Source organism: Callithrix jacchus, chromosome 3 (genome assembly GCF_049354715.1).
Source record: "Callithrix jacchus isolate 240 chromosome 3, calJac240_pri, whole genome shotgun sequence".
Lineage (NCBI taxonomy): Eukaryota > Metazoa > Chordata > Mammalia > Primates > Cebidae > Callithrix > Callithrix jacchus.
The window spans coordinates 98,349,281-98,376,389 of record NC_133504.1 but is presented as its reverse complement, the minus strand read 5'-3'; the positions used below and the strand labels follow the sequence as shown (position 1 = coordinate 98,376,389).

Sequence of the window (27,109 nt, the reverse complement as noted above, 5' to 3'; positions counted from 1 at the left end):
CCACCATATGTCCATGTATTCTCACAGTACAGCTCCCACTTATAAGCTAGAACATGTGGTGTTTGTTTTTCTGTGCTTGCATCAGTTTGCTGAGATTAATGGCTTCCAGCTGCATCCATGTCCCTGCAAGGACATTATCTCATTCCTTTTTATGGCTGCATAGTATTCCATGGTGTATATGTACCACATTTTCTTTATCCAGTCTATCATTGATGGGCCTTTAGGGTCTATCTTATCTTTTGAAATTTTTTTTTATTTTTTAAAATTATACTTTAAGTTCTGGGGTACATGTGCAGGTCCTGCAGAATTGTTACATAGGTAGACGCATACATAGGTTTGCTGCATCCATCCCACCATCATTTACATTAGATATCTCTCCTAATGTTATTCCTCCCCAATCCCCCCACCTCCCTCTACACCATTCAAGAGGCCCCAGTATGTGATGTTCCCCTCCCTGTGTCCATGTGTTCTCATTGTTCAACTCCCACTTATGAGTGACAACATGCAGTGTTTGGTTTTCTGTTCTTGTGTCAGTTTACTGAGAATGATGGTTTCCAGCTTCATCCATGTCCCTGCAAAGGACATGAACTCATCCATTTTTATGGCTGCATAGTATTCCATGGTGTATCTGATCCACATTTTCTTTATCCAGTCTATCTTTGATGGGCATTTGGGTTAGTTCCAAGTCTTTGCTATTGTAAACAGTACCACAATGAACATACGTGTGTACGTATCTTTATAATAGAATGATTTATAATCATTTGGGTATATATCCCATAATGAGATTGCTGGGTCAAATGGTATTTATTATTTCTAGATCCTTGAGAAATTGCCACACTGTCTTTCACAATGGTTGAACTAATTTACACTCCTACCAACAGTGTAAAAGTGTTCCTATTTCTTCACATCCTCTCCAGCATCTATTGTCTCCAGATTATTTAATGATCGCCATTCTAATTTTCATGAGATGGTATTTCAATGTGGTTTTGATTTGTGTTTTTCTCATGACTAGTGATGATGAGCTTTTTTTCATATGTTTGTTGGGTGCATAAATGTCTTCTTTTGAGAAGTGTCTGTTCATATCCTTCACCCACTTCTTTTATGTTGTTTTTTCTTGTAAATTTGTTTAAGTTCTTTGTAGATTCTGGATATTAGCCCTTTGTCAGATGGCTAGATTGCAAAAATTTTTTCTCACTCTGTTAGTTGCCAGTTCATTCTAATGACTGTTTCTTTTGCTGTGCAGAAGATCTTAAGTTTAATTAGATCCGATTTGCCTATTTTGGTTTTTGTTGCCATTGTTTTTGGTATTTTAGTCATGAAGTCCTTGCCTATGCTTATGTCCTGAATGGTATTGCTTAGGTTTTTGTCAAGGGTTTTATGGTGTTAGGACTTATGTTTACGTCTTTAATCCACCTGGAGTTAATTTTTGTATAAAGTGTAAGGAAGGGATCCAGTTTCAGCTTTCTGTACATGGCTAGCCAGTTTTCCCAACACCATTTATGAAACAGGGAATCCTTTCCCCATTGCTTGTTTTTGTCAGGTTTGTCAAAGATCAGATGGTTGTAGATGTGTGGTGTTGCTTCCAAGGCTGTGGGCTCTGTTTTGGTTCCATTTGAAGTATAAGGTGTTTTTTTTTCCCAGTTCTATGAATAAGGTGATTGGTAGCTTGATGGGTATACTGTTGAATCTATGAATTACTTTGGGCAGTATGGCCATTTTCATGATATTGATTCTTCCTAACCTTGAGCATGAAATGTTTTTTCAGCTGTTTGTGTCCTCTCATATTTCCTTGAGCAGTGGTTTGTAGTTCTCCTTGAAGAGGTCCTTCACATTCCTTGTTAGTTGTATTTGTAGGTATTTTATTCTCTTTGTAGCAATTGTGAATAGGAGTTTGCTCATGATTTGGCTCTCTGTTAGTCTGTTATTGGTGTATAGGAATGCTTGTGATTTTTGCACATTGATTTTGTATCCTGAGACTTTGCTGAAGTTTCTTATGAGCTTGAGATTTTGGGCTGAGACAATGGTTTCTTTTAAACTGTTTGTTGTAACATCTATGAGTATAATAATTTGAAACCTCCCATTTGCAATTTTTATATAAATCTTTTTATTTGTTAAATCTTATAACTATAAATGTTTACTTACTACATTATTTTAAGGATTTCAATTTTTGTCACTTTTACTTGACTATTGAAAATAGCATTAATTAGTGCCAGTTGCAGATCAATAGCATTAATTAGTGCCAATTACAGATCATTAAGCTCAACATTATGTGTTGTAAAAATTATCAAAGATCACTGATGATTAGAGAAATGCAAATCAAAACCACAATGAGATACCATCTCATGCCAGTCAGAATGGGTGATTATTAAAAAGTCAAGAAACAACAGATGCTGGTGAGTTTGTAGCAAAAAAGGAACACTTTTACACTGTTGGTGGGAATTTAAATTAGGAAGACAGGGTGGTGATTCATCAAAGATCTAGAGGCAGAAATATCATTTGAATCAGCAATCCCATTACCAAGTATATCTCCAAAAGAATATAAATTATTCTGTTATAAAGATACATGCACGTGTATGTTTATCACAGCACCATTCACAATAGCAAAGACATGGAATAAACCCAAATGCCCATCAATAATAGACTGGATAAAGAAAATGTAGTACATATGCACTATGGAATACTATGCAGCCATAAAAAGGAAGAAAATCATGTCATTTGCAGGGACATGGATGGAGCTGGAAGTCCTTATCCTCAGCAGACTAACGCAGGGACAGAAAAACAAATATCACATGTTCTCATTTGTAAGTGGGAACTGAACAATGAAAATACATGGACACATGGAGGGAAACAACACACACTGGGCCTGTTGAGGCGGGCAGGGGCAGGGAGAGCATCAGGAAGAATAGCTAATGAATTCTGGGCTTAATACATAAGTGATGTGTTGATCTGTGCAGGAAACCACCATGGGACACATTTATCTATGTAACAAACCTGCACATCCTGCACGCATACCCCAGAACTTAAAATAGAAGTTGAAGAAAAAAATTATCAAAGACAAAAGGGCAGTTATTTTATAGAGATAGAAATGTGAGAGTATAGAGATGCTTTTTTTCTTTTTAAAATATTCACTTTGTAAAAAGGGCTTTGTAGAAAGTTGCAGAGGGTGGTTATAAAATAGTAAATTCCTGAGGAAGAACTTGATCCTGAAGAGAGGGACAACTTCCTCCAGCAGCTTTATAAGTTTATGGAAGACAGAGGTACTCCAATCAACAAGCCACCTGTTTTGGGCTATAAAGATCTCAGTCTCTTCAAACTGTTCAGACTGGTTTATCATCAGGGTGGATATGACAATATTGATAGTGGTGCTGTATGGAAGCAAATTTATATGGACCTTGGCATTCCTATTTTGAATTCAGCTGCTTCCTACAACGTAAAAACTGCTTATAGAAAGTATCTGTATGGTTTTGAGGAGTACTGCCGTTCAGCAGATATTCAATTCAGACCAATTCATCACCATGAACCAAAAGTAAAAGAGGAAGAAAAGACTTAGAAGAATCAATGGAAGAGGCTCTCAAATTAAATTAAGAAATGCGTTTAACAGAAGTGAAGAGTGAACCTGAGGAAAATATTGATTCGGACAGTGAAAGCAAAAGAAAAGAGATAGAATTAAAGTCTCCAAGGGGACAAAGAAGAATTACTTGAGATGTAAATTCTATTAAAAAGGAAATTGAAGAAGAGAAAACAGAAGACAAAAGATAATGATACAGAAAATAAGGATGTAGATGATGACTATGAAACTGCAGAGAAAAAAGCAAATGAGCTACTACTGGGGAGAAAAAATACACTAAAGCAAAAAGAGAAGAAAATTAAAAAATGGGAGGATTCTGACAAAGACACAGATGAAGAGTAAGAGAAAAGCCAAGAGAGGGAAGAAACTGAAAGCAAGTGTGACTCTGAAGGAGAGGAAGATAAGGAAGACATGGAACCCTGCCTAACAGGAACCAAAGTGAAAGTACAATAAGGACGAGGGAAGACTCAGAATTATGAAGCCAGTATTAAAAGCACTGAAATTGATGACAGAGAAGTTTATATTTGGTACATTACTATGGAGGGAATGTCAGGTATGATGAGTGGGTGAAGGCTGACAGAATAATCTGGCCTTTGGACAAAGGTGGACCAAAGAAAAAAGCTAAAAATAAAGAAGATAGTGAAAAGGATGAAAAGAGGGACGAGGATAGGCAGAAGTCGAAACGGGGACGACCTTCTTTAAAATCAACCCTTTCATCAAACATGCCGTATGGCTTATCTAAGACAGCAAACTGAAGGAAAATCAGGTGCCAGAAGTGCTCACAGCAATATACCAGACAGCTCACCTCTGTCAAATGGAATGGAAGGTGCTCGATTCTGAGGATCGCTGACTTTAAAAAAATCAATAATATAAATAATAAAACATCCATTGTGTGAAATATTCATGGTAAAAAAATATATTCACTTAACTAGGTTCTGATATCTCCTTACATAGGATTGCAGTTAATGATAGAGTGGGGCTAAGAGAAAAGAAATTAACAGACGTTAAAAAGAAAATTATTTAGCAACTTATTTTTAAAAAGTAGCTTTTGGCTTATTGGAGCACAAATTATGTAATAGTGTTTTATGTATATATATGTGTATATGTGTGTATATTTTAACATATATATATATACAAACATGATCACAAAAATTACTATATATATTTCTTATATGTAGTGTATATATGTACATATATATATGAAATATAGCGATTTTTTCAAGTAAAAATCTTATTGTAGATTTTTTCTTTATTTTTATTTTAAAAATTTTTTATTTTAATTTTTGTGGATATTAGTAGGTGTACATATTTATGGGGTACATGAGATGTTTTAAATAGGTACGCAATATTTAATAATCACATCATGTAAAATGGGGTGTCCATCCCCTCAAGCATTTATCCTTTGTATACAAACAATTCATTATACTCTTTTAGTCATATTAAAATAAACAATTAAATTACCATTGACTATAGTCTCCCTGTTGTGCTATCAAATACTAGATCTTATTCATTCTTTTTTTAAATTTCCAACTTTTCTTAAGTTCTAGGATACATGTGCAGGATGTGCAGGTTTGTTACAATAGATAAACATGTGCCATGGTGGTTTGCTGCACAGATCATCTCATCACCCAGGTATGAAGCCCAGCATCCATTAGCTCTTCTTCCTGATGCTCTCTCCCCAAGTCCCCAACCTCAATAGGCCCCAGTGTGTGTTGTTCCCCTTCATGTGTCCATGTGTTCTCATCATTTAGCTCCCAGAAAATTTTCAACATAGACAAAAGTGGAGAGAAAAGTATAATGAAACTCCATGTATTAATTACCCAATCTAAAAAAATTATAAACATATGGCCAATCTAGTTTTATTATCTCTTCAATCCCCACATTCACCTTCCCAGAATTAATTTTGAACAATTTCTAAAGATCATATGATTCTACTAATAAACACTAGTTATCATTATTATTTAACATAGGTAATATTAACATGTAATGGGTACAAAGGCTATAATAATTAAAGCTCTTTTTTGTTGCCATATGAAATGTAAATATTTGTTTAAACTCATGGCTTTCCTTGGTTCATCAAGTCAGGTAATAAATTAACCAGACAGGCTCACATTCAATCAGACAGTATCCAAGTTGCTCTTGGGATCTTCAAAAGATCAGGATTGTTCGGATGCTATTAATAACAATAAAACATTAATAAATATAATTTTCATTATAAATTTAACCAAAGCTCACAAGTAAGTTTTGCTTTTTCATTTCAGGATCTTGTCTTCCTTTCTAGACATCTAAGTATTAAGCCTAATTTCTTTTATCCCATCATCCTCTTTCATTCATGGTGTTAACAGTACTTTATGCATGTGCTAGTAAACTGGGGGGAAAGTGAGGACCCTCACTCACGTTAGACAGTGTCCTTGTTGCTCATTGGTGCTGTTGAGGAAAATTAGAATGTACCAAGGAGGGAATAAGGTTTTAGTTTTGGAATAGTTACTGTTCTTGGATCTTCTATAGCTGAGGGCAAAGTTGAGCATCGAAAGAGGGAGTGGGCATGAAAGCTGGTGTGGTGGGATGCCACTTTTTGGGAACCCTTATGTTTATTCCTGGATAACTCCAATATGTAGACACAAAGAGGGGGATAAGCCTCAAGGACAGAGCAGTCCTTATCTCAGACATTACTGCTGAAGCTGTGGAATCCCTGCTATTAGCAGGGTGCTATGCATACATGTTTTCTTCACCCAGGACTGGAAACTACCTCCACCTGTGGAAGGAGAACCTCTGTATACTGTCCTCACTCTGGGGCAGGATCACTGCACCGCAACAGGCCACTCGGTCATTGTATTTTATCCTCTTCCCTCCATTCCCTTGCTTCTTTGCAGTTGGATAGTAGGAGGGCCTGCCCTCTTTTGTGCTTCCTGTGCCCACATGTTGGACACACCTGAGGAGGCCCAACCTCTGCCTCCCCCAGTACCACATTTCCATCTGTATGGGCAGTCAGGTGGTATTCTCAGTGGGCCAGAGAAGGAGCAGGAGGCCTCACTCTGGTGTCTACTCCTAGGCTGATTACCAGGCTGATTACTACTCCTAGGAAGCCTCCTTGGAGAATATGGGAGACTTGCCCATAAAGTAATGTAGCATTTTCCACCTGGCTGACACTTAGCATTCCTTATGGGTGTATTCCATAATTGAGAACTCTAGGAGAAAAGGTTTCTGTTAGAAGATATGAGTACAAGGGCATAAGGCCTCAAACCCCAATCCAACTTTTAACTTCTAACTTGAGGAGTATTCTTTATGGGGATATTGAGATTATATAAAATATTGCAGGGCTTATATACTAAGTTTACATGGTGTAGCTTAAAAAATAATGCTTATATTTTCTTTTCTTTTTATTGAATTTCCTTTTGATATGTTGTGACTAACACATTTGCAAACTGGGGAGTTAGTGTCAGTGGGGATATTTCCTCAGGTTTCTTCCCCAAGAAGTAGTCTGCATCCTCATACCATGAAACTATCTTCTTTTTCTGCAACATTTATTCCCTGCTTCAATTTCTTTTTTTTTTGAGATGGAGTTTTGTTTTTGTTGCTCAGGCTAGAGTGCAATGGTGCTATCTTGACTCACCACAGTCTCTGCCTCCCAGGTTCTCCTGCCTCAGCCTCCTGAGTAGCTGGGATTACGGGAATGTACCACCATTTTGTATTTTTAGTAGAGATGGGGTTTCACCATGTTGGCTAGGCTGGTCTCGAACTTCTGACCTCAGGTGGTCCACCTGCCTTGGCCTTTCAAAGTGCTGGAATTACAGGCATGAGCCACCACGCCCAGCCCAAATCCCAGTCATTTTAATTTTACTTTAGCCTTTTCCTCCTCTCTTTTGTTGTGTCTTCTCTTTTCATTTCTTCTTTGTCCTGCATCTACTCTATGTAACACTGTTCCTAATGTTTTTGGCTTTCTTTCTATTGATCAAGGTTGTGCTTGAACATTTTACCTGAAATCGTTGACCCTAGTATTACAATCCCTCAACCCCTAGGAATCTTCCAGGTGGAACATTTCTATACATCAGTTCCTGGGATTCCTGACATGGGAGCTCTATATAACTAAAATAGTGGATCAGAAGGTATCTTATAGGAACTCCATGACAAAGCAAGAGAATGAGACAGCTGGGGCATCCTTTACATGTCTGATCCTTGCCACTCTCTGCTCACGTAGCCATGGTTTTCACCTCATTCTGATTGTGAAGGGTCTGGGATAGAGACTCTGTGTCAAACTGAAGAACACAGTGGTGCCCAACTCAGGGGCACAATGACAGGTATCAAACATTATACTGTACAGAAACCTCTCTTTCTAGGGAGCAGCCCCAACTGAGTCAATGGTTTGTGTAAGGGAAATATGTATCAATTTATACCACGATTCTATATTGAAACAGTGTACAGATGTGCATTATTAAAATGGAAGTTCCCCCTTCCCCTCCATTTGCCACAAAATGGCCGCTATTTAATCTTTTAAACACATCTAGTACCTGGGATGTAGAAAATGTTAGAAAAAACAAGCTGGTTAGTTTTTAATGTCAAATAAAAATAGAATCATTGTAAACATTTTTTAAACCATTCAATTATCTGTTGGTAATGTACCTTTTTCCTTGGTTCATTAGGTCAAATGCCTCACTGAGTTTGTCAAAAGGCAGGGTGTGGGTCACCAATGCATCCAGATCGAATTTCTTATTTTTATAGTCGGTGACCAGCTTTGGGATAGAATCACTTTTCCAACCTGTAATGTAGACAAAATGCAAAATAAAGACATGGCACTTGACACAAAGTAGTTTAGGCAGCATTTTCTGAACAAATGAAATTATTATGTCAGATTTGGGTTGCTTCAAATAGATTAAACTCCTTCCATCTTTAATTTTCTGTACTTATGTCTATTTAAAAATATTTTTTATAAGAAAAATTCAAGATTATTTTCTGCTCTGGATAAGAAATTACCTCAATTAGGTCAATGTTTACTTTTTGCTTCTTTATATTGTTTCATTCAAATCCAAGTTAAATTTCAATTTGCAAATTAGTTACCTTTTTATATAAATTCTTTACTTATAAGTAATTAGTAGTTTTTATATAGTCTTTGGATATGCTCTAGGCACTCAATGTTTGAATAAATTATTTTTATTTCCTTTCAATAATCTTCACTCTAAGAATTTCAGTACCACTGTGAAGAAAACTTAAAGCAATGAAGAAAAAAACTGACCACCAAAGAATGTTCCATTTATAGTACGGCCGATTATTAGCGTCTCTGGAAAAAGAGTCAATCCTTTGTTACCAGGAGCTACCCCAACGAAAGTACATGATCCCCAGCCCGCAGTTGTACAGTCCAGGGCTGCTTTCTGTAAGATAAAACACAAAAGACTACTTCAGTCAGTGGAAAAGTAGAATATAAACTCCAGTGTGGGAATATACAATGCTTGGAAAAAAATAATCCAACTCTCTGTGTAAGATAATGGGATTCAAGCTAATGACATCATAGTATCATTGTAGATTGAGCCTTGAGAGTCCAGTGTGCCATTACAGGTAGAATGTTCAGCACAGTCTTGGTGCAGGTGACTCATGTCTGTAATCCCAGGACTTTGGGAGGCCAACGTGGGCAGTTCACTTCAGGCCAGGAGTTCAAGACCAGCCTGGCCAACATGGTGAAACCCCATCTCTACTAAAAATACAAAAATTAGCTGCTGGGTGTGTTGGTGCCAGCCTATAGTCTCAGCTACTCAATAAACTGAGGCTGGGAAATTGCCTGAATCCAGGAGACGGAGGTTGCAGTGAGCTGAGATCATGCCACTGCACTCCAGCATGGGTGACAAAGTGAGACTCTGTCTCAAAAAAAAAAATGAGTAAAATAAAAATAAAGATGTCTCCCAAATCAGCATACATTTGTGTGTAAGTCAGTAAGTTTAATATTTGCCTCTGCTAGATATTTAAAGTGTCAGGGTTTGGCACAAAAGTTGTGAGACTGTAAACCCAGCCAAAAACATAGTAATCTATCTTTGTGTGACTTTTTTTTTTCTTTGACAAATAAGACTGATTTAAAATTGTTAGGTCAATAACAGGAGCTAAATCACCTAATTTATCAGAAAAATACCTATGTATTTAACCTTAAGGTTCTCACTTAGGTTTTCACCTGATGTTCAGACTTTAAAAATAGTTAACAAGGGTCAGGCATGGTGGCTTGCTCCTGTAATACCACCACTTTGGGAGGCCAAGGCGGGTAGATGACTTGAGGTCAGGAGTTTGAGACCAGCCTGGCCAACATGGTGAAACCCCGTCTTTACTAAAAATACAAAAATGTAGCCATGGTGTATGCTTGTAGTTCTAGCTACTCAGGAGGCTGAGGCAGGAAAATTATTTGAGCCAAGAGGGGGAGGTTGCAGTGAGCCGGGGTTGTGCCACTGTGCTCCAGTGGGTGGCAGAGGGAGACTTTGTCTCAAAAAAAAAAGTTAACAAAGAAATAACTTTAACGACTAGTTCTGCATAATATCTCAATTTTCAAAAGTTATCTAGATAACTGTTAAAAATTTTAAAGTATATGCAAATGAAATAAACGCTTATAAGTGGACTTTTTGTGTAATAAAAAATCCAAAAATTACTTTAAATTAAATAATAAATGCTGGATGTCTGAGTCATTTCCAATTACAAAAATTATGATATAGGAAAACATATTTCTAAAATTGTGAAATGATTTCATCTATAAAATGCTTACATCTAACAGTTCAGGATTTCTTGCTTTCTAAGGTTCCATGAAAATTTAAGGTTACTAGGAATAAGAATGCTAATTCACGTATAAATATATAATTGTATTCTCCCTGTTTTTTGAGTCAGTCTTACTCTGTCGTTCAGGCTAGAGTGCAGTTGGATAATCATGTCTCACTGCAGCCTCAACTTCCTGGGCTTAAGTGATTCTTCCATATCACCCTCCCAAGTAGCTGGGACTACAGGCGTGTTCCATTACACCTGCCTAATTTTTGTGCTTTTAGTAGAGGTGGGATTTTGCCGTGTTGCCCAGGCTGCTCTGCCCACCTCAGCTTCCCAAAATGCTGGGATTACAGGCGTGAGCCACTGTGCCTGGCCTGTATTCTTATTAAAAAATAATTTTATGTAATTTGTAGATTATTTTTAAGTTATTTATTTAAAAAGATAAAAAAGAATAAGAGGAGAGAAATATAAAGAAAGTTATCGAGCTGGGCATGGTGGCTCATGCCTGTAATCCCAGCACTTTGGGAGGCCGAGGTGGGTGGATCACGAAGTCAAGGGATTGAGACCATCCTGGTCAACATGGTGAAACCCCATCTCTACTAAAAATACAAAAAATTAGCTGGGCATGGTGGCATGTGCCTGTAATCCCAGCTACTCAGGAGGCTGAGGCAGGAGAATTGCCTGAACCCAGGAGGTGGAGGTTGCGGTGAGCCTAGATCGCGCCATTGCACTCCAACCTGGGTAACAAGAGTGAAACTCCGTCTCAAAAAAAAAAAAAGAAAGTTATCAATATAAAAAATATATTTAATAAAAGGGTTACTAAAAACAGAATAATTTCATATAAAAAGGATCTTATGGTAAAATCTTGTCCTAAAATAAAATGACTGATTATTAAAAAAAATTAGAATAAGTCAAAAGGCCAAGCATGTCATAGTTGGTGTGTGTGAGTCATAATAAGGTTCATGAAGAGGAATTTATTAAAAAAAATTTGTATATAATTTAATTTGCTGTAATTAAAAGATTATTTAGAATAGTCTAAGATTATTTCCCTACATTAAAACAAAGTCTCTTTACAGTATCGATTTGCTCTTAATAAAATTTAAAAAACTTAACTTTTAATTTTATAATTTGTTTCTTTTGAAAACTTCTCACAATCATATGTCAGAAGTTCAACTTTTGCTATGTCTCTCTGCTTTCAGCTTTGTTTCCCCGTGGACTGAAATAACTCTCTCCTTTAGCTTTTTTATTAACTCTTGTAAGTTTTTCCTCCAGTTCTTACTATTCTTATGGCCTGATACTAAAATGTTTTATCTTAAAGGTCTAGAGGTGAATGTTTTCCTCTACAACTTGATTCTGTACTCTTTGCTTTTCTTCATATGTTTAAATTTTTCAATGCAATCAGAAAATTTCTCATGCAGTTACTAAGAATTATGTATTCTCCTACTGTACACATAATCCTAAACACACTTTTTTTTATGTCTGATTAAATTCAAGTACTTTTCCATCAGGTTTATTGAAATGGGCTTCCCATAAGGAAAAACAGTCACACTGCAGGTTTTTCTTTCCCTTTCTGTTAACTGACTCAAGAAACAACATTTTGCATTTTATCAAAATAATTCTGATGTTGTCTTTATTAGGGTTTTAATTGCTTGTAAAAACTGAGATCTAACCGGGTTAGGTTTTTACATCCATATATCCTTATGTATTGCCTTTAAAGTCTTTTGATGATTTATTTGGCTAAATAAGTATTGTTTTACAATGACCTATGGTTCCATTTTAATCAAATGTTTTTAGGTCTTTAACATTTTTAACAAACACTTTCAAAATTAAATTCTGAATTAAGTCTCTGAATTATTGCTGGGGCTTATCAAAATTATAAAAATTAATCACTGCAAGGTTATAAAATCTTCCTACAGCTTCAAGTCAGGTCATAAACTCCAGTATCACTACCTCCAGCTCCTTAAAAGAGTCCTTAGCAGGTGTTAGCAAATAATCCTTGTGCTGGTAAGTTACAGGGTATTGACCCTTGGTTTAGAGGGTTAGAGGTCATGGAAATCAAGTTCATACCCATTATTGAAATCTGCACTGTAACCTAGAAATATAGCTTTTCCTAGTTGTAGAAACTTTTGGTGGGAGTGTAGGTAACTCATCTTTTGGCGATTAAATAAATCCTTCTCTTTCCATCTGGATTCTCTAATATAATTCTGTTCCATAATTGAAAATAGCTTTCATGGTATAATAAGTCAGTTTAATAATAGAATATGTTAACTTTTAAGTCAGTGGTTTTCAACTTGAGAAATTAATTTTAAAGATGTTGTCAGTGGGTCCCCAACACACAAGAATATCCTGGGTATGGCCCATTTGTTGGTATTAAAAAAGCAGTGAAACAATAAACCCCTCAGGAAATTCTAGCATATAGCTAGTGTTGAGAATCTCTGTACAAGAAAAATAAGGTTAATAGGCTAAATTTTAGTGTTTGTGCAAAAAAGAGCCATGGGAAGTGGAGTGATGGATGCAGTATGCTGCAGACTGCAGATACCAATGTCAATTCAAAAGCAGGGCCTGAGGCCTTGAACACAAGTGAGCAGTACCAGATCAGGAGCCCTTAATGCATGCATTTTTGATAATATCTAATGTTTATTGTGTGCTTAGTACCTGCAAAATACTGTTTTAAGCAGTTTGCATATATTATAATGAAAAGAAGATAAATTATAATCAGAGAAGAATGACAGGAATAGCAGCCTGTGGCTCTCACCATAGGTCTTCTTGGGTCTTATTTTCTTATGGGGAATATACCAGTCATGTAAGAACCAAGGGGGAAGAACCAGCACAAAACTTACTTCTGGGAAGTATAGAATTTTATGCTTTATATCTTGCCTAGAGGAGGGCTTGGGAGCTAGGCTGAGTGAAGTTACCAGTAAAAGAAATAACATCACAAGTACTTCATGGCACTCACTAATGAAATAAGAAGAATCTACAGGCAGATAATTCAATTGATAAATTCTTTGGTCATTTCATTTAAAACAAAAGCAAACAAACAAAAAACAAAACTCCCAAACTCTGCTTAGTGTCTTTGAGTAAATACACATTAGGTGATTATTTGCTGATACTCTGAAGAATAAGGCTGGACACTCCAGCAAGGTGACTTTTTAGTATATTGCCTGTATGTTGTGGTTGGCTCTTTAACCCACTTTTCAGAGTGGAATAGACAGGCCAGCTTCACAGGTGTGCAACCAGTGCAGTCGCTGAGTGCTCTGTAGCCTGTCCTGAGTTGAGAATACATCTGAATGATACAACATTGTAGTGTTCAGGAAAAAAAGATGATTTAAATTTTGTGGTGTGTTATTTTTTGAAATATAGAAAATTTCAAATGTATAATTTGGACCTAATTGTACAGCCTATTTATTGAGCTGTGATGGACAGAGCTGGGTTGTTTTCAGGTTGCTAGCCTCTCCCTGTTCTACTTTAATATGGGAGCATATGTGTTGTAGCTGTTAAGAAGCATCAGTCACCCTCTCTTATTTCTTCCTCTGAATCTGCCTTTTCTATTTTTTTTCTGTGGGGGGAGGGCTCACTTCTCATTAAGCACAATTCTTTTAAAATGTTCATTTCTAAGTTTTCTTTTTATTTTTGCTGAATTTCGTATAGAATAATGAACAAATATTAATAACATTAATATTAAGGACTAATAGAAATAGTTATACATTAATAAACATTACCTTTAATAGATTATTATATAATGTGTGCTAAGTATTAACAAATGTTGTTTATCATCTATAAATGTGTTAATATTAAATATATCAATACATGCACATATTGTTTATTAATTTTAAATATTATACTGTTATATAAAAGATATATGACATTATTAACAAATATTAATATTAATAACATGTATATAATGTATAAGATAGCTAAGCAAAACAGGTGTTTATTCCTATTTATGTTAGCTTTTGTTTAGAAAAAGTTTTATTTATTGCAGCTGGTTAATTAATTCCTTTATATCTTTTGCTAAAGAATGTCACTTAGTTAATGCACTTCGTATTTTATCTGATTTAAAAGTCAAAAGGAACATTTCTCTTGTTAATTAAAAATGAAGAAACCCCAAAAATTGTCTCCAAGAAACAGATATTGGAATTATCATGGAAAACAAAATGAAAAAATATTATTTCCAAACAAATAATATTGAGCTTTTTAAAGGGATCTCAAAAGAAAAATCAACATCTATAAATAATGCTGGTATGTCTTCTTATCACAAGAGAAGACTGAACTCACCAAGATATTACTGGCATTTGGGGGGACACAGTCATGAGCAATGAAAGAAATGGAGTATAGCTGAGGGAGTGGCAAATGACTGGTGGCTTACAGTTTTCTTCCCCATCATCAACTTGAAAATATTAAGAAGGAATGATTATAGTTACCATAATAAACATAATCACTTTCCCCTATTATTTTACAGTTAAAGAATAAATTGAAAATATGATCCAAGAAAAAAATATGCATACCATGCTTTCAGATCCACCAGCACAATCAAGGGCGAAATCCACACCTCCCTTGGTCAATTCAGTGATAACCTCCTGGACAGGTTTATGTAGGTCTCTAGGATTGAGGCATTCAGTGGCTCCCAGGGCTTTAGCCTTTGCAAACTTCTCACTGTTGATGTCAACACCTATGATCCTGGAAGCTCCTGCCATTTTACAACCAATTACAGCAGAAAGACCCACACCTCCTAGGCCAAAGACAGCACAAGTTGAACCAGGGGTGACCTGCAAGCAGAAAAATGAGAAAATAACTTCTAAAGCAGCTGGACCCACTTTTTTTTTTTAAGGGGCAGGAGGAAGTAAGGACATGAACATACAAATTAAAGACTGCCTGCTATTAAACTCTGTGATATAGCCAATGGAGGAAATCTGCCACTATGAAAATGGATGCATTACCTAAATTTGGAGAATAATTTAATGCTCATTAAGATTATCCACTCATAAGAAACAACCCAAAGTAAAAATAATTTCCTTGTTTTGCTTTTTTTCCTTCAGCATTATCAGAACAAAATTTGAAAACCCACGCATTCTGAAGGGTTTATTGCTTTCCTTTTAAAACGGAATCACTAGTAATTTGACATCTATATTTCTAATAAGACCTCATTTGGTTGTATTAATATTGCAGTGATTTACTTGATCATACCAAATCACCAATTCATTTCAATGAAATGAAGTCCAATTTTTTTTTGGCATGGCATTGAAGGATTTTTATTGTCTGACCTCTGTTTAGCTTCCAGCTTCATCGCCATGATATTCCCAGTAAAACTGCTAACAGACTGTTGCACTTTCTTCTCCTCATGCTGTAGTTGATGCTGTTCCCTCAGACTGATGTACTTTTCACCTTATTTTCTTTCATTAAAATATAACCTCTACTTCTAGGCCTGACTTCAAGGACATTCTATGAAACTTGTCTTGATTCTTCAATCAGAAATCAATGCTTATCTTTTTGCTTTTCCTGTATCATATAATTTATAAACTGTGTTGATTGTGTGTATATGTGTGTTTCTTTAAAAGGCTGTAAATTTTATGAAGGCAGAGACTTTTTTTTTTTTTGAGATGGAGTCTCCTCTGTCAGCCAGTCCCAAATGCAGTGGTGCGATCTTGCATCACTGCAACTTCCACCTCCTGGGTTCAAGCAATTCTCTGCCTCAGCCTCCTGAGTAGCTGGGATTATAGGCATCCACCACCATGCCAGGCTACTTTTTGTATTGTCTTCTGTATTTTTATTAGAGACGGTTTCACCATCTTGTCTGGGCTGGTCTTAAACTCCTAACCTTGCAATCTACCCACCTCGGCCTCCCAAAGTGTTGGGATTACAGGCGTGAGCCACCATGCCTGGCTGGCAGAGACTTTTTAAGTTCCACATTATTATCAAAGAGTCTTCTGTATGTTGAATCTTTATAAGTATTTGTTTAATTGCATTAAATGGAAATAATAGTTAAGATGATAAGAAAAGATGCTGTAACTAGAATATGTTGTTCTGCAGAGTAGTATAGTGATAGAAAAATACTGTGTACATAGTATTTTCTAAGGATGCATAACTGTTAGGCTTAAAACATAAACAAAAGGAAAAGAGAAAATCTGCTCAAGGTAAGTATTAATATATTCTAAATTAGAAACAAAATTACTAAACAACAGAGAAACTGCAATCTTTTCCTTATTTATCTATAATATTAGTTATGCACACTTCTGCCTTTTGCTACTCAGAGGAAATAATATATGTATTTTGCAAATAGAATATTGTTCTTATTGTGGCTTCTTTACTATGATATTGTGACATGTGTTCAGTATGTTTCTCAATAATTTCTCCAGAGTCTCTTTAAAAAGAGCCTGTGAGTCTCTTAGGAAGTGGAAATGCATTTTTCCCATAGCAGCAATGTTGTAACTAATAGTTGGATTCTCAGGCCAGCTCACAACAGCATGTAAATAGAATATGCTGCACTACTTGTTTTAGAAAACTGGACCCCTGTGTGTAAAAGTGCCCTTGCTTGCAGAACTTAGGCGGGGTCGCTATAAATTGCCCCCGCAATTTGCAAACAGGGCTACATATAGTGGATGATTATTTATTTGCAAGTATTACCATTAGAGGACATTTCCACACTTCCAAAGGTCTCTGTGTAATGTGGTTTAATTGGCAGTAAAGGATACAAGCACATCAAAAAGAAATAGGAGTTCTGGTGATGCTGTTGTGTTCTCAATAATTATACAGAGAGTTTGCTTCACTTTTCTTCCCAGAAGTAAGTTAAATTTTATTAAAACTCTTGCAGTTTGGGCGGAATTACTGATACTTCACTTTCCTTAATTTCTTCCTATCGGATTCATTTCTCTCTAAGTATCTTATGAGGTGGCTTAGCAGCTAGAATCCCTTCCTTAACAGTGGGAAGAATAGCTCCTGGAAATTCAAGTCAACTTTGACTGGATTTAAAAGAGAGCTGTACAATTCTATTTCTGTACATATATCCAAAGGACGTGAGATGTGCATACCCATGTTCAATGAAGCATTATTCACAATAGCCAAGATATGGAATCAATCCAAGTGTCCACAAATGATGAATAGATAAGAAAAATATGGTATATATTATATACACAATGCAGTACTACTTAGGCTTTAAAAAAGAAGAAAATCCTGTCATGGTGAAAACATGGATGACCCTGGAGGACATTATGTCAGGTGAAATAAGCCAGGCACAGAAAGCCAGATACTGCATGATCTCAGTTATACTGAGTATTCCTTTTTTTAGTGGAATATTTAAAAAGACAGACTCACAGAAGCGGAGACTAGGATGGTGGTTACCAGAGTCTGCAGGAAGAGGGATAAATGAGGAATGGGATGATGTTGGTTAAAGGATATAAAGTTTCAGTTAGACAGGAGGAATAATTTCTGGGATTCCATTGTACCCAATGGTGACTATAATAACAATGTATATCAATCTGAAAATTGCTGAGAGAGTAGATTTTTAATGTTCTCACCACAAAAAGGTAAGTATATCAAGTGATGGATACATTATTAGCTTGATTTAATTATTCTACAATGTATACATATATCAAAACATCACATTGTACTTCATAAATATATAAATTTTTTCGATTAATAAGTAATTAAGAAAGAAAGCTGTAGCTGAATCTCTAGTGCTAATAGCTCTTAAAGGACTGGAGTAGTAAAAGAGGATGGACTTCATGGAGCCCAGCAAAGGAAGACCTGAAGAGTGATCCTTCTTCCCCAAGTCACCAGCACTTTACAGCAGAAAACAGGCTTTGACTGCCACATGCGCATCTGCTATCAACTCCACCCTGCTGCCAGTACCCTTCTCTGAAAGCCTCCAGATTGTAGTTTGGCTTCTAATACAATTTTTAAAATTTTAAATTAATGAGTAATTGTATGCACAGATACATTTTTAAAGGGCGATAACATGCTGATAGCGAAGAGTAGCATTTTTGTCTATGTGCCAGATAAAATTCTGAATGAAGACTCATACTCTGGTATCTTGGCTACTAGATCAACTTATTATTGTGGTGATACTGACTTTGTTTCCTTGACACTGAACAACTCTAGGTAACCCAATAAAAAGGACTTTTCTGGATTACAAAGCTGAGGACCAGGCCTCACCAGGATGTTTTAAGGGTTTCACATGCACCTGTTTTATTTATTCATTCATTGAAAAATTATCAACTCCTATTATGTGCCAGGCACAATTCCAGGCTCTGGAGCTATCACAGTGAACAACAGAAAGTTCTTCCCCTTAAGGAACAAATATTATAATAGGACAAAAAAAAGGGAGATTTCTCTATAGTGTGATAAGAATGAAGACAGAGTGTGGTGGTGGCTTGCGCCTGTAATCCCAACACTTTGGGAGGTTGAGGAGAGGGCTGCTTGAGCCTGGGAGTTCAAGACCTGGGCAACATAGAGAGACCCTGTCTCTATAAAATATTTCAAAAATAGCCAGGCATGGTGGTGCATGCCTGTAATTTCAGCTACTTGGAGGGCTGAAGTGGGAAGTTTGCTTGAGCCCAGGAGTTCAAGGCTGCAGTGAGCCATGATCATGCCAGTGCACTCCAGCATGGGGAACAGAGTGAGCCCCTGTCTCAAAAAAGAAAAAAAAATTGGGGGAAAACTGAGAGGAACACTCAAAGCATGCCTGAGAGCCTGAAGTAGATCTCTGAGAGGAAGTGATATCTAATTGGAGTCAGCCTGAAGGAGGTAGGGGAGTCTTCTCTACACTGTTGCTGGAAGCCAAGTGTGGAAAGCCCACAGATCACAGTGACTGAAGCCTGGAGACTCAGAGTGGAGCCAATGGAGCAGTGCATGGTGGAAAAGGAGAAGTAGGAAGTCACCATAGGCTACTGCGAAATTTAACTTCACACTGAGGGGAAAATGAAAGAATGCAGGAAAAATGAAATCTTCAGACTTGTTGTTTGAAAGGCCACTCTGGCTCCATTTTGCAGTTTTGAGTCAGGAATAAAGATTGATGTCAGGGAGGTTCAAATAAGGAGGTTGTTTGAGATGTCCAATTATGAGATTTCTCTTTGATATCTCTCTAGTTCTAGCTCAGATGGTTTGTAAGAGTTTCTAAATTTTAATAAGGATTCTAGGGACACATCTGGTCAACATCAGGGCTGCTACCAGAGACCCTCCTTTGAAGCCACAAAGGGACAGGATGGGAAGCAGAAATGAATTACTACTGATTGAAGGATAGAAATCTGTAGCATCAGGGAGAAGATGGGTGGTTGTGTGAAGATGAAAATGAGTTTCTGTCATTTTTCTTGCCCTTTGACTGGGTCAGCTGTCCTAGGATGAGCATTCATCTTTAGGAGATGTATTTAAACAGGCTATATTTAAATCAGGGATGATCTATAACCTAATATGTTAGTATAGCATAAGAACATACGCTGGGAGCCAATTATATGCAGGCTCTTGGGCCATATGTTTTAGGTATAAAATATGATTCTATTATCCTCATAAGTCTTTGTATCACAGAGGTAATTAATAAATGACACAGCCAATGTTTGAAGATAACTAACTCTAGTTCATCTGTATCCCACCTCCTAGTAACTGCTGTTTTTCACAAACTGTTTTACCATTTACCTTGGCATTGTTGATTGCAGCCCCGTAGCCAGTTGAAAAACCACATCCAAGCAGACAAACTCTCTCTAAATTCGCATCATCATCTATTTTGACAAGATTAATATCTGACACCACAGTGTACTGAGAGAATGTACTGATTCCCAAGAAATGGTAAATTGGTTTTCCTTTGCAGGTAAACCTGCTGGTTTTGTCTTCCATTAGTTGTTGATGAGTAGCAGGATTTTTAAGATTACTAGAAAATTTTAAAAAGAGATATCAAAAAAGAGAAAGTATAATAAATGGAACACTGATCATTTTCCTACAAAATATATTGAGCATTATATATTTGTCATGACAATTTACAAGACAGAAAAATTAGGGGAGCAACATGACTTTTCACAAAATGTAATTTCTTGGAAGTATTTTAAAGGTAACAATAATTGTTTTTGCAAAGTGACAGGGCCTCGTTTTGTCACTCAGACTGGAGTGCAGGGAACAAACTTTTATTGAATTTTTTTTGTGTTCCAGAAATGCTTTTAAGGGCTTTATGGGTATTAACTTAAAAATTTTTTTAATATGGAACATTTGAACATGCATAAAAGTAGAAGGAATATCATAAAATCCCCTGTGTATCCATGCCCCAGCTCCAGTAACCATCAACTCATGGTCAATCAAGTTTCATCTATTATTCCTCCATAATGCCTGCTCCCTCCCCAACATTGCAATATTTTGAAGCACATCCCAGATACCACTATTTCATCTGTAAACACATTAGCATATATCTCTAAAGGATTCTTTTAGGTTTACATATTTGTTGTCTCTTAAATTATAGATCCCTTCTCTCTCTCTTTTTCCTCTTGCAGTTTATTTGTTGAAGAAATTGAATTGTTTGTCCTCATTCTGGATTTTGCTCATCACATTCCTGTAATCTGGTTGAACATATTTCTCTGTTCCTGTGTCCCCTCTTATATTAGTAATTTTGGTCTAAACACTTGATCTGATTCAGGTTTTATATTTTTGTGGTAATACTATATTATAGGTGGTAGTGTGTATTTCATTTGGAATATCTAATTATCTCTCTTTTATGGCATTTATTAGAAAGAATTTATGGTCATTGTCTAAATCAATTATGTCATTAAAGCTTTGCAAAAAAAAATTAGTTCTTTGACTACCTAGAACAAATCTATGAAGCAGACATTATTTTGATCCTCATAGATGAAAGAATTAAGGCACAGTAATAGATGTAAAAGTAGTACAGTTTTAGCTTCTTAAATAACTGCTTTCAATTAGTGTTAAGGACAAAGGATCCTTCTGTAGTCTCAGTAAAGTAACGACAAGATGATTTAGATTTTAGATTCTGGAGCCATACTGCCTGGGTTAAAAACCTGGCTCTAAGACTTATAACTATGTGGCCTTGGAGTAAATTACTTTACTGTGCCTTTTTGTATCCCTCTCTCACCCTTGTAGAAGTAGCTATTATTCTGAATTTGGCATTTAGTATTTCAGTGATTTATTTATCTTTTACTACATACACATATAACCATAAAAAAATGTATTTTTATGACATCTTGCAACTTGCTTCTTTCCCTTAACATTATGTGTATGAGATTGTTTTATGTTAATACATGTGGCTCAAGTTTAGCCATTTTCATTTTTGTATAGTAGTCCATTGTGCTACTACATAGCAGTTTTAAAATTCATTCTCTTATGATGGACATTTGTGCTGTTTTAAATTGCTTACTATAATAAACAATGTTGCAATGAACATTCCAGCACATGTTTCTTTGTGTGCACTTGCAATAGTATCTTGTACATACCTAGGATTAGAATTTGTGGGGGAAGGGTTCCATCTCTTCAAGGCCATTTAGGTAATGTCAATTTTCAAAAATATTTGAAAATATTCATTTGCATTTATATGAACTGTGTAGACTGCTTACCTGATTTTTCCACAAAAATTTGTGAGTGGACTCAGACAAAACTTGCATTTTCTACAATGAGGTGCATAAAGTGGAATTACTTTGTCACCTAGAAAGAAAGGTCATATGTTGGATGGTGCCTAAGATGTTACTTACAACTTCTACGAGATAATTCAGTGGAAAGCACAGTTTCTTTATAGTATACATTTTATATTCAGCAGAAAATGTAGGTGGCCATAATATTTCATTATCTTATAAGACTGCAGATTCCCCCAAGGATTGCATATATTGTATTTTCTTTAATTACTCTGCTGGGCAGTCAAGCAACAAATCTGTGTTGATATCATCAGACACAGAACTCTGGGACTTTGCTGTCATTGCAACTCTCTGCATCATGACTATTGTTTATTGCATTTCCAAACATAACATCCTTATATAATAGGAGAACAGAACAATTACAGGCTATGTTTAAACTTTGTATCATTACCATGTTTCACCATTTAGATTGACTCTCAAATTCCACATTTTTCTACTTTTTACTAAATTCCAATTTAATAGTGGTTTCTTTCATGCCTGCCATCTAATGATGTTAATTCACATTTGTTCAACATTTAATACATACCACACACCATTATAACTATTTATATGTATTATTTCAAAACTTAATTCTCAGAAGAACTTTTTGAGATGAGGCCTATTTTTATTCACACTATAGAAAACAGAAATCTGAACTGAATCACAGAAAAGTGACATAACTGGCCAATATCACATAACTGGTAAGTGACAGAACTGGGGCTAAGGGGATTATATTGGCCAGATTCCTTCATTGACACAAAATTTTGGGAAGCAATTTTTTGTACAATCTTTTTTGAAATGGAAAGATACTAATATACCTCTAAGTTTGGAACATTCTCATTAAAAGAGAAAAGAGTGGCATGGTTCATCTGGCCTGACAAATGAGGATTATATAGCCCATATTCCAGTATCTGGAAGACCTGTTGTAAAATATGGAGTAAATAATTTCAGCTATTAGGGTGCTTCATTTAGGTATTAGTTTTATCTTGCAAACTTCCAAAAAGACACTTCAGCTAACATTAGCATATGTATTTCTCAATTAAGCTACCTTTAAGTCCTCATTCTTTAGTTTGCTGTTAATAATAAAATAGTTTGCTGTTTTATATAAAAGTTATTATAACATGTCATTAAAAACCTTTTATTTTATGGAAGATGCAGTGGCTCATACCTGTAATCCCAGTGCTTTGGGAGGTCAAGGGGGGCAGCCAATATGGTGAAACCCTATCTCTACTAAAAATACAAAAATTAACTGGATGTGGTGGCTCATGGCTGTAATCCCAGCTACTCCAGAGGCTAAGGCATAAGAATTGGGTGGTGGAGTTCAAGATCGTCCCACAGCACTCCAGCCTGGGCAACAGAGTGAGACTCTGTCTCAAAAAATTAAAAAAGGCCTGGCGCAGTAGCTCATGCCTGTAATCCCAGCACTTTGGGATGCCAAGGTGGTTGGATCACTGGAGGTCAGGAGTTCAAGACCAGCTTGGCCAACATGGTAAAACCCCATCTCTCCTAAAAATACAAAAGCCAAGTGTGGTGGCATGTGCCTGTAGTCTCAGCTACTTGGGAAGCTGAGGCAGGAGAATTGCTTGAAACCAGAAGGCGGAGGCTGCAGTGAGCCAAGATTGTGCCACTGCACTCCAGCCTGGGTGACAGAACAAGACTTTGTCTTTTTTTTTTCTTTTTTCTTTTCCTGTCTGATGAAACCCAAGAGACTTTGTCTTAAGAGAAACAACACCAATTCAAGATCCAAGATGGCCTAATAGAAACAGCTCTGGAGTGCAGTTCCCAGTGAGAACAGTGCAGAGGGTGAGTGCTCACTGCATTTCCAAACAAGTTTTCACTGCCCACAGACCAGGAGATTCCCAGGCCAAAACGTGCCAGGAGTTTTCAGTGTGGCAGTTTCAGCTGGTGCTGAGTTGGCACACAGAAACTCACACAGGTCTGGGTGGCCATTTTGACTAGCACCTGGAATGCCTGGGAGACAGAGTCACCCATTCAACTGAAAGGGAAGGGGCTGAGACAGGAAGTCAGGCAATCTGGCTCCCCAGGTACCACCCCCACAAAACAAGCAATCTGAAACTCTCTGGATTGAGAGTTTAGCAGCAAGCACAGCTGGACCCAGGACGGTCCAGCTCAGTGGGGGGAAGGGCATCCCACACTACCGAGGTAGTCTGCCACTACTGCTATTCACACAGCAGCTAGGCAGAGCCTGCGGCAGCTCAGCAATGACTCTGCTGGCAGACTGTGACTAGATTACTCTGTGCAGGGCAAGGGATCTATGAAAAAATGCAGCAGCATGACAGGAACTTATAAATAAAGCCGACCTTCCTAGGACAGAGGACCTAAGAAAACAAATGGTTATGAGTTCAGCTGCAGCAGACTTAAAGGTACCTGCCCAGCAGCTTTGCACAAAACAACAAGGCTCCCAGCACAGCACTTGAGCTCCTATAAGGGACAGACTGTCTCCTCAAGCAGCTCCCTGACCCGCATATACCCAAAGAGACACCTCATAAAGGAGAACTCAGGCTGATATCTGGGAGGTACTCTTCTAGGATGAGTATAAGAGGAAGAAACCAGCAGTAACTTGCTGTTCTGCAGCTCCCGTGGGTGATCCCCAGGTGAGCAGGGTCCAGATTGGACCTCCAGCAGTCCTGCAGCAGAGGGGCCTGACTGTTAGAAGGAAAATTAAGAAGCAGAAAGAAATACCTTCAACATCAACAAAGAGGATGTCCACTCAGAGACCCCATCCAGAAGTCACCAACTACAAAGACCACAGGTAGATAAAGCCACTAAGATGGGAAGAAACCAGTGCAAAAAGGATGAAAACATCAAAAACCATAACACCTCTCCTCGAAGGGATCACAACTCCTCACCAGCTAGGGATCGAAGATGGAAGGAGAATGAATCTGATGAATTGACAAAAACGGGCTTCAGAAGGTGGGTAATAACAAACTTCTCAGAGCTAAAAGAACATGTGCTAATCCAATTCAAAGAAATTAAGAACCTAGAAAAAGGTTAGATGAGATGCTAACTAGAATAAACAGCTTAGAGAAGAATATAAACAACTCGATGGAGCTGAAAAACACAGCACAAGAACTTCATGAAGCATACACAAGTTTCAATAGCCAAATGGACCAAGCAGAAGAAAGGATATCAGAGATTGAAGATCAACTCAATGAAATAAAATGAGAAGGTAAGAATAGAGAAAAAAGAGTAAAGAGAAATGAACAAAGCCTCCAAGAAATATGGGATTATGTGAAAAGACCTAATCTATGTTTGATAGGTGTATGTGACTATGACAGGGAGAATGAATGCAAGCTGGAAAACACTTTTCAGGATATTATCCAGGAGAACTTTCCCAACCTAGCAAGGCAGGCCAACATTCAAGTCCAAGAAATACAGAGAACACCACAAAGATATTCCTCAAGAAGAGCAACCCCAAGGCACATAATCGTCAGATTCACCAGGGTTGAAATGAAGGACAAAACACTAAGGGCAGAAAGAGAAAAAAGTCAGGTTACTCATAAAGGGAAGCCTCTCAGACTCACAATGGATCTCTCCGTGGAACCCCTACAAGCCAGAAGAGAGTGGGGGCCAATATTCAACATTCTTAAAGAAAAGAACTTTCAACCTAGAATTTCATATCCAACCAAACTAAGGTTCATAAGCAAAGGAGAAAGAAAATCCTTTACGGACAAACAGTTGCTGAGAGATTTTGTCACCACCAGGCCTGCCTTCCAAGAGCTCCAGAAAGTAGCACTAAACAAGAAAAGGAACAACCAGTACCAGTTACTCCAAAAATGTGCCAAATGGTAAAGATCATCAACAAAATGAAGAAAATGTGTCAATGCCCCAATCAAAAGACACGGACTGGCAAACTGGATAAAAAGTCAAAAATCATCAGTGTGCTGTATTCAGGAAACCCATCTCACATGCAAGGACACACATAGGCTCAAAATAAAGGGATAGAGGAAGATTTATCAACCAAATGGAGAGCAAAAAAAAGCAGGAGTTGCAATCCTAGTCTCTGATAAAATGGACTTTAAACCAACAAAGATCAAAAGAGACAAAGAAGGGCATTACATAATAGTAAAAGGATCAATGCATCAAGAAGAACTAACGATCCTAAATATATATATATATACACCCAATACAGGAGCACAGAGGTATATAAAGCAAGTTTTAATGACCTACAAAGAGATGTAGACTCCCACACAATAATAGTGGGAGACTTCAACATTCCACTGTCAATATTAGACAGATCAACAAGATAGAAAATTAACAAGAATATCAAGGACTTTAACTCAGATCTGGACCAAGTGGACCTAATAGACATCTACAGAAATCTCCACCCCAAATCCACAGAATATACATTCTTCTTAGCACCACAAGGCACCTACTCTAAAATTGACCACGATTGGAAGTAAAGCACCCCTCAGCAAATGCAAAAGAACAGAAATCATAACAAATAGTCTTTCAAACTACAGGACAATCAAATTAGAACTCAGAATTCAGAAACTGGCTCAGAACCGCATGACTTCATGGAAACTGAACAACTGGCTCCTGAATGTTGACTGGATAAACAATGAAATGAAGGTAGAAATAAAGATGTTCTTTGAAACCAATGAGAATGAAGAAACAACATACCAGAATCTCTGGGACACATTTAAAGCAGTGTCTAGATGGAAATTTATAGCAATAAATGCCCACATGAGAAGAGAGGAAAGATCTAAAATCAACACCCTATCATCAAAATTGAAAGAGCTAGAGGAGCAAGATAAAACAAACTCAAAAGCTGGCAGAAGACAAGCAATAACTAAGATCAAAGCAGAACTGAAGGAGACAGAGACACAAAAAAACCCTTCCAAAAATCAATAAATCCAGAAGCTGGTTTTTTTTGGAAAGATAACAAAATAGACCACGAGTCAGATTAATAAAAACAAAAAGGGAGAAGAATCAAATAGATGCAATAAAAAACGATCAAGGGGATATCACCACTGACTCCACAAATTACAATCAGAGATTACTGCAAACAACTCTAAGTACACAAACCAATAAAGCTGAAAGAAATGGATAAATTCCTGGACACTTGCACCCTCCCAAGCCTAAACCAGGAAGAAGTTGAAACCTTGAATAGAACAATAACAAGGGCTGAAGATGAGGCAGCAATTAATAGCCTCGCAACCAAAAAAGTCCAGGTTCAGACGGTTTCACAGCTGAATTC

The 27,109-nt window shown here is 37.0% G+C and overlaps 1 protein-coding gene and 1 pseudogene across 1 annotated transcript in view; one reads left to right on the top strand and one right to left on the bottom strand.

Moving 5' to 3' along the window:
* Positions 1–3,190: 3,190 nt before the first annotated feature.
* LOC100401843 (AT-rich interactive domain-containing protein 4A pseudogene) lies at positions 3,191–4,408 on the top strand (annotated as a pseudogene).
* Positions 4,409–4,934: 526 nt separating this feature from the next.
* Positions 4,935–27,109, bottom strand: part of LOC100394688 (all-trans-retinol dehydrogenase [NAD(+)] ADH4) — a 28,951-nt gene continuing 6,776 nt past the window's right edge. The window contains exons 4-9 of the mRNA XM_002745568.6: positions 21,835–21,922; positions 19,919–20,150; positions 14,800–15,060; positions 8,799–8,934; positions 8,189–8,324; positions 4,935–5,741 (exon numbers count right to left, since the gene is read on the bottom strand). Of these exons, the coding sequence (XP_002745614.1) occupies positions 5,717–5,741; positions 8,189–8,324; positions 8,799–8,934; positions 14,800–15,060; positions 19,919–20,150; positions 21,835–21,922 (878 nt within the window). The 3' untranslated portion in view covers positions 4,935–5,716. The remainder of the gene's footprint in view (positions 5,742–8,188; positions 8,325–8,798; positions 8,935–14,799; positions 15,061–19,918; positions 20,151–21,834; positions 21,923–27,109) is intronic.